The following is a 13,110-nucleotide window of genomic DNA, read 5'->3' on the forward strand; positions in this document are numbered from 1 at the left end:
GGTGATTAGATTGGAAATATATTTTATAGGAATTGACTTAATAGCATCGAATCCAGCCGCTATATTGCTGTCAAGATTAGCGCTTCTGTCTTGTCCTTTCTTTTTGCGCTATACATATGAGTTCTGCAAATTCAAGCAGTCCAGTCGGCGACATTGCTAATGAGTTCCGTACAGCAGGTTTGGGTAGGGTAACATTTGTCCAGGCGGGCAAGTAGAACTAAATTTTCCGCTGTGTACAAAATGTTTATAGAATAGATCGGCAGGTTCATCATCAATAAGGTTTCTTTGTGGTGAGGAAACATGGGCAATCCATGTGTGGGAGCTGTAGTGCATAAGGTCTCTGATCTCTTGCCAAATTTTCCTGAGGTTGTTGGAAACACGCGTGAATAACTTTTTGTGGTAGTTTAACTTCGCTTGCTTTATTTCCTTACTACAACATTTGTTTGTAAAGTTCCGAGACTGAGTCCATTAAAAAAATTGGCGGTGGTTTAGCTTAGATTAAACCTAGAGTTACGCGATAGCTACAGCTGGTTGAGTGGAACTTGGTCACGTGACCAACCACGTGACAGCTGCTGGCAGCTGCTCTTCACCACGTGACCAACCACGTGGCAGCGTGGCGACGCAGCCACAGGGTGGCTTTAGACAGCTTTAAGATAGAGACGTTACTACTGGTGGCAGAGTTTTGCGTCCTATTGCGGCCCTGCAGAGCACAAATAAGCAGCTAAGAACTCCATCACAGAGCTATATTCTAGAGCGGTTTTGTTACGATCGACTGTCTTGTGTTTCAGCGGGAACCGCCACCTTTGACGGTAGCGGAGATAGCAAAACTTTTATGCAGCGTCGGTGCCTGTTTCTGGCATCCAAAGCGAATGCGAGAACTGCAGAGAGGGAAAATAAAGAACTGGAAAAGGAATTATTGCAGAATACACGCACTGCGCTATCTTGGCGACAAGAAGCGCTTATTTGCAGGCGATCGCTGTTTGTCGTGGAGTTTCGTGCCATGAAAGTGCCCGATTTTAGGCCGCAACAACTCTCTACTCGGCTCCCGCTGCTCCGGCGTGATGATGCCTTGCAAACTGGTGGCCGCGGCTGGTGTCCGCTCGGCGGGGGCGTTCGCCATTTCCTTTCACCCAACACTACCCGTGCCGCTAACGAGTAACGTGAAATAACGCAATTGTGGTAGCTTATTCTAGTCAGAGGTTGCGAAAAACTATTATAAAGCGGAATTTCAATAAATTTATGTCGCCCTGTCTGGATCCATTTGTTATTCACCACAGCATAAGAAAACAAAACTTTATCGTAGCTAATAGAGAAATGAATACGAATTTTTCACTTGCTAATGAATTTTCCTTTCCAGACCCAATAAATTCCACCTGTGAGACTCGTATTGCTGTGGATTCAACATTCTTTAATGCTTTCAAGGCAGAAAAGGAAGAGCTTGTGCAGTATATCGCCGTCCTCATAGCATTCGTGAGTAGAGCCGGGGTTGCTTCGATGCTACTCAAAAGTACTGTAACACTTAACGAACGAAACTGGCTTGTACTTCTTCAGCACTACTTCTTCATGTAGAATTTCTGCCTGCATCAATTACTGCTTCAGGATGTTTCGGTGTTGTGCGCACTTCGAGGAATTATTGGCGTCAAACTTCCCTTATATATAGCGCAGATGGTTTTAGCCTGACAGAAAACATTGATGATCCAAGCAGATGCCCCGTTTACTCGTAATACACATACATTTAGATGTACTAGCCAGTTCTGTGGAATTGCTTGTTAAGTATGTAGTTGACTAACACTGACGTAAAAACAAGCTCGGCGATCATAAATCCTTCACGAGATTCTGACCAAACCTGCCATCAGCATTTGGCGTGTTCTACATTTGCAGAGCTGAACGATTGGCTGCAGAAATGCAACGTTTTTCGCTGCGAAAGCTCAGAAACATGAATTGATCTCCTTTATACCCGATACAAAACGTTTGCTTCATTGAAACTGATTAAAAGCCGAGAAAGAAAGATGACTTTTCCCGACTTTCATCAACTATACTTTTTGGCGTCAATTGAAAGCTCCTTCCCGAAATAAACCAATACCGGGGTGTGGCGATGAAATAAACATCAAAATAAATTAAAACCTAATTTTTCCATATGGTTGTCTTTTCTCATGGTAAACGACGCCTGTAAACACTAACTTCGAGGATACGAAATAACGTTAATATAGTAACTCTCTGCCACTAAATCAGCAAAGTGACTAACACGCCGTCTAGGCGTCATGGAGTGGCAGTAATGAGCGTGACATTTATCAAGGTGGATATATTTTGTTAAACTACACTTACGAGCAATGAACTGCTTTTACAAAAGCTTCCATTAGAACAAAAGTGGCGAGAGTTACCACAGGTACCACAGGAACTGCGCCAATGGCAGCCGCACAGAGCACAGCGGCAGGCTGAATATCTGAAAATATTTGAAAAGACAATGAGAAAACATGGTTAAGCCGTGTACGTAACGTGACTAGTTGCAAGAGAAAAAAAAATTAAGGCATGTCAACTCTCATCCAGGAAAACTAGAACAATAACCCTAGTTTGTGCACAGTCCTAGTCGTAAAGTGCAGTAGATCAGCCGAGACTACGAAATTTTTGGGGAGCCCCGAAATGTGAACACAGGTCGGTGCAGCCATCAGCTCTGACCAGACCATCTTTGCCAGTTAAAAATACAAATGACTGTCCTCGCTTTTGCCATCGTAAGGGGAACGCCCATAAGAATCTGCCAGTATTCTTATGCCCGTCTCGGACAGTTGATTACCCCTTGGAGGTGTGGTCAGAAAGGTTGGCAGTGTTGGCATTTGGCAGACACCGGCCGACAGCAGTGTTGGCGGACACCGAAAAGCCAGTGAGCTGTCTTGAGTAGTAAGCCGGTCAACTAATTTCTGATAAATAACTTTTTAACTAGATAAAACAGCGCTACGGAAGACGAGACAGGAGAAGGACAAACACCAGGGCTGAATCTGCGCTCGTCTTCTCGTCTTCCGTGGCGCTGTTTTGTATAGTTCTTCAAATATGTGCCAACCAGCCCGCATTTGCCCTCTTTTGGAACTTTTTACCGTTTAGAGTTAGGCGCGTAGTTTCAATTAGATTTGCAGCCGGTCGTGAAATGGACAGTGAGAACTCTATCAATTTTTTTTGGTTAGCAAAATCTGAGAGTTCGGCATTTCATGGCTTTGTCGCCGATTCTCCGAGAGCGGAAGATGCATTTATTTCAAAGAAATTTGGATGCGAAGTTGAAAAAGTTTTTCCCGTCTCTCCTATTCAAACTCGGCGCCCTCTTATGACGTCATAGGACGGAGTGACGTGAAACGCAAAAGCAGACTCCGCGATTTCTGACGGCTAGCGGTGCGGTCTAGCAGCAGCCAAAATGGAAACGACCGCCGCCGCACGTTGAAGGCATCTATCAGGGGTCGCTACCATCGCTTCGTTTACGTTTGCACCGGTGTCTTGCCAGCGTTCCCGTTCCCGAACCCGACAACGAATTTCTAGCAAAACTCCAGCCTGTATTTCAGCGACCTCAGCCCCGCAGAGCGTGCGATGCTTTTGAGGGAGCACGGTTAGGTTAGGCGCTGGCGGGTCGTTTCCCCCCTTTCCGACGTGAGCAGCCGTTGCTAATTAATGTAACCCCAGTGCGGGGAGTCGCGAGGGGCGAGGACAAGGTCGGCGCGTCGCGCGCATCAGAGGCTGTCCGAGGCTTTGGGGCCAATGGATAGTGATTCCTAGAACGGCGCCATTGCACGGTGCAGCAGGCGGCGTCGAGGAGGTTTCCCACGGTTGCAACGACCAGTTTTTTTTCCCCGCAAAAAACGGATGGGTGCTCAAGGGCGCTCGCGTTTAAAGTTGGTGGCTTTCATTGAGAGTAAAGCCGACGCACGACACTTCAACGGGTTGGGCGCGTTTCTGGAGGTACGGAGTCCACTGGATGTAGCTTTCTCGCTCATTTGCATGTGCGTTGAGATGTGTACTGTGAATGGATTAAATTAGACGAGAGCTCAAATAGAAGAGCTCCGCCCAACTGCCGAAGCTATTGAATGGAGCCGCAAACAAACGTGTTGGAGGAGAGCGGAGTCACGGTCTCTGCAGGTTCCAAATCTCTTTTTCTTAACTGCCTTGTTTTTGTCTCTCGTTCCTAATAACCGATTTCCGTTAATTAGCTCGAAGTTCACTGGCACAAGCGGGGACGTTTCGCTGACGAGCGTACGAAGACACAAGTGCTCTTTATACTGCTAGCTGCCTTGTATGATCACCGAACATAGTGGCATCATAGTTTTTCATCGACCATGGTGATCATCTGACCAGCCTTAACAGGCTCCTTTAAAGGTTAACTAGCACTTGAAGCGGCACTTGGAGTTCCTCTGCTGTTCGGCGCTTGTAAATCTAGGCGCGTCAAAAACAAAACCACGGGGCACGTAAAGCTCATAGACGCGAAGCGCCATAACAAACCGAAACTTTCCTGGCCGCCTTTGGCGCCAGGAGTGGCGTCTCGGCGTAGATGAACAGTGTCTAGAGAGGGCCGAACGGTCCGGGGAAGAGGGACGACGCGACGGCGGGTCAGCAGGCCCGGAGTACTGACTCGTAGAAGACAAGTACGCGGGAGCTTGATTTGGTGTTGATACTGGGAAACAACGACTGCAAAGCCGTGCCATATGAGCAGGAAAGCCGCAATTGGTGCAGCAAATAGGCCAGTCGGTGGTACGGCAATGATTTTCTGACTCGCGGAGCCGCTCGAAGATACGGAGCCGTCACTCGCACAGCTACTGGAGGCAAAGGGTAGGCAGCCTGCCGAGGTCTGGCGACGACGCCGGCGTATGTAAGCAGAGGTGGGCAACCTCATGAGGTTTCGACCTCATGAGGTCGACCTCAACCTAAAAATGTCCTCAACCTCACGCCGTGAGGCGAGGTCGGAGACAGCTCGAAATTTTGTGAGTGAGGTCAGCAGAGGTGGGCATTTGATTTCAAAAATTTCAACCTCACCTCAACCTCAAAAAGAATTTGCCTACCTCACTCAGCCTCAACCTCATCAGTTGAGGTCTCCTGAGACGCCCTCACCTCACCTTTCCTGAGGTCACTGCCGACCTCACTCAACCACACCTCAACCTCAAATTGTGAGGTTGAGGTCGGCTGCTCGACCTCAGAAAACAAAAAAGACAAAAAGCGATTAAGTTTTTCAGTTGAAAACAATTCTAAGAAACCTGTTTGACAGGAAAGACAAATTGGTGATGGTATTATTCAATAAGGTGTGTGCAGACACTATTGATGTACACGCAATAGGAGAAGCTTATAATTTGGGATGAACCCTCGAAGAGTCTATGGCCTGCGGGCAGGGGTGTCCCATACGCGGTGACCACCAGTACGTCGGAGAGTACTTTATCAGTGGAGAGTACTTTATCAACCTGTTTCGTATATACTTGTTCGTATTGGAAGCCTCTCGCTCATTCACGCACTAACCGGCAATTGACAAACACAGACCTACTACGCCGTCTGCCAGAAATTGGTAGGGGGAGGAGGTATTCACGATACTCTTTTTACACTTGAGAATAGCGAATGTAAAGAAACTGGTCGTCGATGTAATTTCTAATGCGGCGGCTACGCAGACGCATATCAGTATATTCAGATTTTCTAGCTCTATCCGGCATAGCGAGAGGACTCAGCGTAGATAAGAATTTTGTCACTCAGGAAACGCTGCGACTGCAGTACACAAACAGAGGCGCGTTGTATCTATGTCTGTGTAGAAGCGAGCGGCTTCTTTTGTATAGTATTTGTATTGTATTGGGTTTCATGGCGCATAAGCAACTGAGGCTATCATGCTCCAAACACATGGTATAATTTACTTCAAGAATTGGGTGTCCTCAGCGAAAGTCCTTGTCCTGACATGGACTTCGAGGAGCCCAACAAATCGAATGTAGACCTCAATCTTCTTCTCAGGCCTGACAAAATGGATGAGGTGTATCATAAAATGCGTCACAGCAGAGGGTAAGAATTTTTAGAATTAAAAGTTCTTTGCTATTATATTTTTTTTCATATCGCTGCGTCTTTCAGAAAACTTAAAACAGATGTTCTTACAAGCGCATTATCTCCTAAATGTAAATTGGGGTTGAAGGGAATGCGTTCATTGTAAAATACAGTAAATTATTTTTTTTCCTTACCCGTTCGAATTGTTTGCAAGAGAATAGGATATGATTTACTGTGAGCTCATCTCCACATTTCTCACATAAAGGTCTGTGTTGTTTTTTTCATTAAAAACTTATGTGTTAGTTGTGTGTATCCAATACAGAGACGGCATAAAATAACTTCGATGAAACGTTTTTGGTGTGAGCATTACTTCCATTCTTCTATGATGGGTTTTACTAACTGTAGTTTATTATTTCTTTCAGTGTTCCATTAAGACTGCCATTTATATCTGATTTTATACTGCACCAGCTTCATGCCATCTTTGTATGGAATGTTCACTTTCTTTATTTCTTTTTTCCGAGCTTTTGCAGCACATGCATCCGCCTTCTCATTGCCTGTGATAACGATGTGGCTTGGCACCCAGCAAAATTTTATGCTTTGTTCCTGTGTTGTGGCTCTTCTTATGTTACGAATGATGTCACCAATTAGTGGTGTAACTGTATTTTTATGGTGAAGTGGGGTGAGTACACTCAGAGAATCAGTGTAAATGATACTATTCGCAATGTTCTCATTTAAATTTTTTTTTGTACAGCCACAGAGACTGCATAACACTCTGCCATGAAAATGGAGGCGCACTCAGGCAGCCGTACTGTTTTTTCCCAATTATTTTGAACCACAGCACTTCCGACGTAGTGTGCAGATTTTGATCCATCAGTATACTACACATGAGCGCATGACACCTTACAAAGGGTGCCCACAACCCGGTCCACGTTAATAATAATAATAATTGGTTCTGGGGGAAAGGAAATGGCGCAGTATCTGTCTCATATATCGTTGGATACCTGAACCGCGCCGTAAGGGAAGGGATAATGGAGGTAGTGAAACATTCCGATTGTTCAGCAGGTAAAAGTGCCAGCATGTATGACATACTGCAACGATCATGCAATGACACATGCCGTTGACCCTTGAGATGATGGCGGTGATCATGAGGATGCTAATAGTGTACATGTCTTTATGAGCCCGGGGAAGTCCGATATACCGTAACCAAATTAAAAGTTGCCACAATATTAATTAAATATTGTACATTACGACCCGCCGCGGTGGCTCAGTGGTTAGGGCGCGCGACTACTGACCCGGAGTTCCCGGGCTCGAACACGACCGCGGCGGCTGCGTTTTTATAGAGGAAAAACGCTAAGGCGCCCGTATGCTGTGTGATGTCAGTGCACGTTAAAGATCTCCAGGTGGTCGAAAATTTTCCGGAGCCCTCCACTACGGCACTTCTTCATTTCTTCTTTCACTTCCTCCTTTATCCCCTCCCTTACGGCGCGGTTCAGGTGTCCAACGATATATGAGACAGATACTGCGCCATTTCCTTTCCATAAAAAAGAATTATTATTATTGTACATTACCCAGCAGCCAAAGAAAATTATTATGCTGGAAAACAGGAATACCTGCAGCTAATAATTAAAGACAATGATGTTGATGTTCCTGGGAGGTCAAGAGCCTCCCCCGCTTCAGCCACTTCCCTCTAGGGTGCGATGGTAATGGTTTCGAAATCCTGGGAATTCTCCGATGACTCGGTGATCCCGTGGCATTTTGCAAGAAAGGGCTAGATTACGTCTTCGAACACTGTGCCGGCTAATAAAATCACACGGGTCAAAACAACTGGCAACCGCTTTCTCTGTGAAGAGCACCACGGCTCTGCGCTCAAATTTCGCCGCAGCGATATCTTTTTCCGAGCCCCCCTCCCGCCCCCCCCCCCCAAACACACACACACGAAAAAAAAAAAAAACACCACCTAAATACTCATACGCCTGAACAGAATTCTGGGTACCATTGCGTCAACCAGTCTTTGAGACATTCAAGCTGCTTTAAGTAAATCGCTTGTTTTGCTTCAAAACTGAGCTAATGAATGCTACGCCGGCATCCTCGACGTTTTTTACCTGCGAGCACTACGTGAGCATTCTGCAAAACCGTTTAAGGTGAACGATTGGTCTCAGAAAAAAATATTTAGAGGAAAGATAACGGGCAGTGCCTGGTCGTCTGCAAGGCAGGTCACGAACCTAACGGATCCCATATGAGAAAAGAAAAAGAAAACAGAACGATTACAAACATACAAACAAAAATCATACACAAAAACAGAAGCGAACAACAGTGCACCGCATTAAACGTCATATTAGAATGTTTGGAACTGCGACTCAGCAGCACAGCGCCAGCACGTAATCATTTCTATTCACACATCTTGATTAAAAAAAAAGAAATCAGCTACCCTATCACCATACTTCAATGATAGGTTTGCATTTTTTTACCCCTGTAACATCGCTATACTGGCACGTTCGCCCCTTGCTGTGGTGTTTCGGCATAATGGCGGAAAATCTTCAAGCGCCGACCTATATACAGAATATACAGAAGTAGTGTGAGATTCGAAAGGGGAAGGAAGACTCCGATCAGAAGCTTCGACGGTGTTATACAGGATTTTCTGGCTTCGTGCTTTTTTAATCAAATCAGCAGGCGTCCTTGTTAGGGACCACCTGAAAAACATTCTCTCGCCGGTGCCGACTGCTCCAGTTTCGGTTAAGTCAACTTGTAATGTACAGCAGGATTCCCTTTACTCGGGCAAGAGCCGTGGCATCAGCGCCGGTTCCGAGCATGAACACGAAGCAATCTTGCTTGTGGCAATGCACGCTGCGACGAATTTGTTGCGTGCCTGTTGGACTGACCTTATTTGTTTGCGGCATGAAACAAAACTAGCGCGGGTCAACGTGACTTATGCACTTTGCGCGCTCTCGGAAGTTTGAGACGACGGCAGGCAGCTACGGCTGCTACGCCAGCGGCGGAACGGGGAGGGAGAGTGGCGTGCCGTGACAGCAGCACCCATTCCGGGAAGGCCAGAGGTCCTCCTGTAGGCTCGGGCTCAACGTGCATTACGGCGCAGCACCAAAACCTAGGAGCGGACTGCGGCATCCGGTTGCCTAGACGCGGGAAACCGAGCACCAAGCGTCATTGCATGAACATTGCGGTGGTGCGCTCCAGCTCCTCTTCGGAAGCGGCACGCGTCGGACTGGACTCAATAACTGCAAAAAGACTCGACCTCAAAATTTCGACCTCACTGAATGAAGACCTCACTCAACCTCAAACCCACGCGTGAGTTTGAGATTTGATTTGCTGACCTCACTCACAAAATTTCGAGCCGTCGCCGACCTCACCTCAACCTCACCTCAAGATGTGAGGTTGAGGTCATTTGGAGGTTGAGTTAGACCTCATTAGGTCGAAACCTCATGAGGTTGCCCACCTCTGGAGGTCAGCAAATCAGTCCTCAACCTCACGCGTGAGTTTGAGGTTGTGTGAGGTCGTCATTCAGTGAGGTTGAAATTTTGAGGTCGAGACTTCTTACAGTTTGCACTGCTTGATTCGACGAGTGCCGGTTCCGAAGCGGAGTTGGAGCGCACCGCCGCAGTGTCCATGCAATGACGCTTGGTGTTCGCTTTCCCCTGTTTGGACAACCGGATGCCGCAGCCCGCTCTTAGCTTTTGGTGCTGCGCCGTAATGTCCGTCCACCCGAGCCTAGAGGAAGACGCACCCTTTTGGTATTCCTGGAAGGAGTACTGCTGTCACAGCACGTCCCTCTCCTTCCCCCTTCCCCCGTTGGCGTTGCAGCCGTAGCTGCTTGCCGGTAGGCTCAAACTCCCGGGAGCGCGCAAAACACGTAACTCACGTTGACCCGCGGTAGCTTAGTTTGATGCCGCAAACAAATAAGTTCAGTCCAACAGGCACGCTATAAATTCGTCGCAGCGCGGATGGCCCAAAGCAAGACTGTTTCGTGTTCATGCTCGTCGCCGGCGCTGACGTCATGGCTCTTGCCTTGCAGTCGAATAAAGGGATCCTGCTGTACATTACCAGCTGGCTTAACAGAAACTCGAGCAGTCGGCACAGGCGAGAGAATGTTATTCAGGTAGATCCTAACAAGGACACATGCTGATTCGATGAAAAGAGAACCAAGCCAGAAAAATCTGTATAACGCCATCGAAGCTTTTGATCGGTGTCTTTCCCTTTCGAATCTCGCACAAATTCTGTATATTCCCGTTCCGTAATGCAAGCAGATGCAAATATAATTTCACTTTTTTATCCTTCCGAATAACCTCTCTATGGTCTCCGGTTCCTTGTTCTTCTCGGAAATTCACACATTATGCCGAGATACCACAGCACGGGGCGAACGTACCAGCATAGCGGTGTTATAGCGGTAAAATGTGCAAAATCATGTATTATTATGTGGTAGCTGATTGCTTTTACTTTTTTAATGAAGATGCGTGAATAGAACTGATTACGTATTGGCGCTGCGCTGCCCATTCGATGCTTCAAACCTTCGAATATGACGTTTAATGCGGCACACTGCTGTTACCTTCTGTGTTTAGTGTGCGATTTTTGTTTGCAGTTTGTAATTATATTCTTTTCTTTTCTCGTATGGGATCAGTTAGGTTGGCAACCTGCCTTGCAGACGACCAGGCACTGCTCACACCGTTGCCTCCCTTTTAACGTTATCTTTCCTTTAACATGAATTTATCATGTTCCTTATTATTCTTCGCCCACCTGCTGTGGTCTCAGATGAGACTGGCAGTATTGAAAATAAGTAAATAAGTAAATAATAAATAAATAAATAAAATAAATAAATATTCTGCAGAGACCAATCGTTCACCATATACGGCTTCGCAGAATGCTCGCACGGTGCTCGCGGGTAAAAAACTTCGAGGATGCCGGCGTATCATTCATTAGTTCAGTTTTGAAGGAAAACAAGTGATTGACTCAAAGCAGCTTGTCTCAGACTGGTTGACGCAATGCTATCCAGAATTCTGTTGAGGCGTATAGTATTTAAGCGTTTTTTTTTTCGTCCGGTTTGGGGGCGGGGGGGGGGGGGGGGGGTGGAAAAGATTTCGCTGCGGCGAAATTTGAGCGGAGAGCTGTGTTGTTCTTGACAGACAGAGTGCGGTTCACACTGCCCATTCTAGGCCAGTTGTTTTGGCCCGTTTGATTTCAGTAGTCGGCACAGTGTTCGAAGACATAATTTAGCCCGTTTTCGCAAATTGCAACGGGATCAGCCCCGCCGCGGTGGCTCAGTGGTTAGGGCGCTCGACTACTGATCCGGAGTTCCCGGGTTCGAACCCGACCGCGGCGGCTGCGTTTTTATGGAGGAAAAACGCTAAGGCGCCCGTGTGCTGTGCGATGTCAGTGCACGTTAAAGATCCCCAGGTGGGCGAAATTATTCCGGAGCCCTCCACTACGGCACCTCCTTCTTCCTTTCTTCTTTCACTCTTTCCTTTAACCCTTCCCTTACGGCGCGGTTCAGGTGTCCAAAGATATATGAGACAGATACTGCGCCATTTTCCTTTCCCCAAAAACCAATTAAAAAAAAAAACGGGATCACCGAGTCATCGGAGAATTCCCAGGATGTTGAAACCATTACCATCGCCACCTGGAGGGAAGTGGCGGAAACAGGGGAAGGTCTTGACCTCCCAAGAACATCAACATCATCAATTATTAGTTTCAATTATTCTTGTTTTTTCCGCAGAATTATTGTCTTCGGTTACTGGTAATGTACAATATTTAATCGATGGAGGCGAAATTCTAGAGGCCCGTGTATTGTGCGATGTCAGTGCACGTTAAAGAACCCCAGGTGGTCGAAATTTCCGGAGACCTTCACTACGGCGTCCCTCATAGCCTGAGTCGCTTTGGGACGTTAAATCCCATAAAACCAAACCAAAAAATATTCAATAAATATTCTGGAAACATTTAATTTGCAAACGGTATATCGACTTCACCGGGCTCATAAAGATACACTACTATCATCGTCATCATCATCGCCATCACCTCGATGGTCAACGGCATGTGTGGCTGCATGATCGTTGCAGTATTTCACACATCAGAACTGGCGCGTTTATCTGGTGGAAAATCTGAATGTCGTTAATGTGGACCGATCTGTGGGCACTCTTTGTAATGCGCCATGCGCGCATGTGCAGTAATGTGGTATCCATCTGGACCCAGAAGTAGGGGTGGATGGGCACCTAGTATGACGTCACATTACATCGTCGTCACGTGACTAGGTTTGACGTCACATTACATCGCTGTCACGTGACCTGGCATTACGTCACACTCATATGATGTCATCACTAATACTAATTAGTTTTAGCATTACCTAATTGTATTAATAAGCAATGGTTAGTTAGGCACGTTGATCAGTGTATGTTCATTAGCATTAATTAAGGATGTCACGTCATCATCTTCGTAACGTGACTCGTCGGCTCGTGACGTCACATGGTGCCGTTTCTTGCGGGCACTTTTTTGCGGATATGACCTTGAAACTGAGCCATCTAATGCTTTCGCATTAATAAAAGAAGCCGCTCGCTTCTACACAGACCTAAATGCAACGTGCCACCGTTGGTGTACTACAGTCGCAGCTTGTTTTTGAAGGCAGCATACAGAGGACTGAAAAGAGCGTTTGCTGGGTGGCAAAATTTTCAACTACGCTGAGTGCTCTCGCTATGCCAGATAGATCTCAATAATCGAAATATACTGATATGCGCCTGCGTAGCCGTCACATTGGAAAGCACTTGGCAACCAGTTTCTGCACATTCGCTATTCTGAAGTCTAAGAGAAGTATCGTGAATACGTTCCCCTGCCCCCTCCCCCCGCCCTCCAAATTTCTGGTAGGTGATGTAGAGGGTCTTTGTCAATTGCCGGTTCGTGCGTGAATGAGCGAGAAGATTCCAATACTAACAAGTATACGCGATGCAGTTGCAGAATATTGACACATAAGCTTACCATTAGTTAGTGAAGCAAACTTCTTGAATAAAGTACCCTCTGACGTACAGATGGTAACCACGTAAGGGACACCCCTGTGCGCAGGCCATAAACTCTCCGAGGGTTCTTCCCAGATTACAAGCTTCTCCTATTGCATACACATCAAGTGTACAT

The 13,110-nt window shown here is 46.6% G+C and overlaps 1 protein-coding gene across 2 annotated transcripts in view; it reads left to right on the top strand.

Moving 5' to 3' along the window:
- The window catches only part of LOC144136192 (venom metalloproteinase BumaMPs1-like), a 65,091-nt gene that overhangs the window by 28,224 nt on the left and 23,757 nt on the right, over nucleotides 1–13,110 (top strand). For both annotated transcript variants that reach the window (XM_077668274.1, XM_077668273.1), the window contains exon 6: nucleotides 1,358–1,470. In XM_077668274.1, the coding sequence (XP_077524400.1) occupies nucleotides 1,358–1,470 (113 nt within the window). The remainder of the gene's footprint in view (nucleotides 1–1,357; nucleotides 1,471–13,110) is intronic.

Source organism: Amblyomma americanum, chromosome 6 (assembly GCF_052857255.1).
Source record: "Amblyomma americanum isolate KBUSLIRL-KWMA chromosome 6, ASM5285725v1, whole genome shotgun sequence".
Lineage (NCBI taxonomy): Eukaryota > Metazoa > Arthropoda > Arachnida > Ixodida > Ixodidae > Amblyomma > Amblyomma americanum.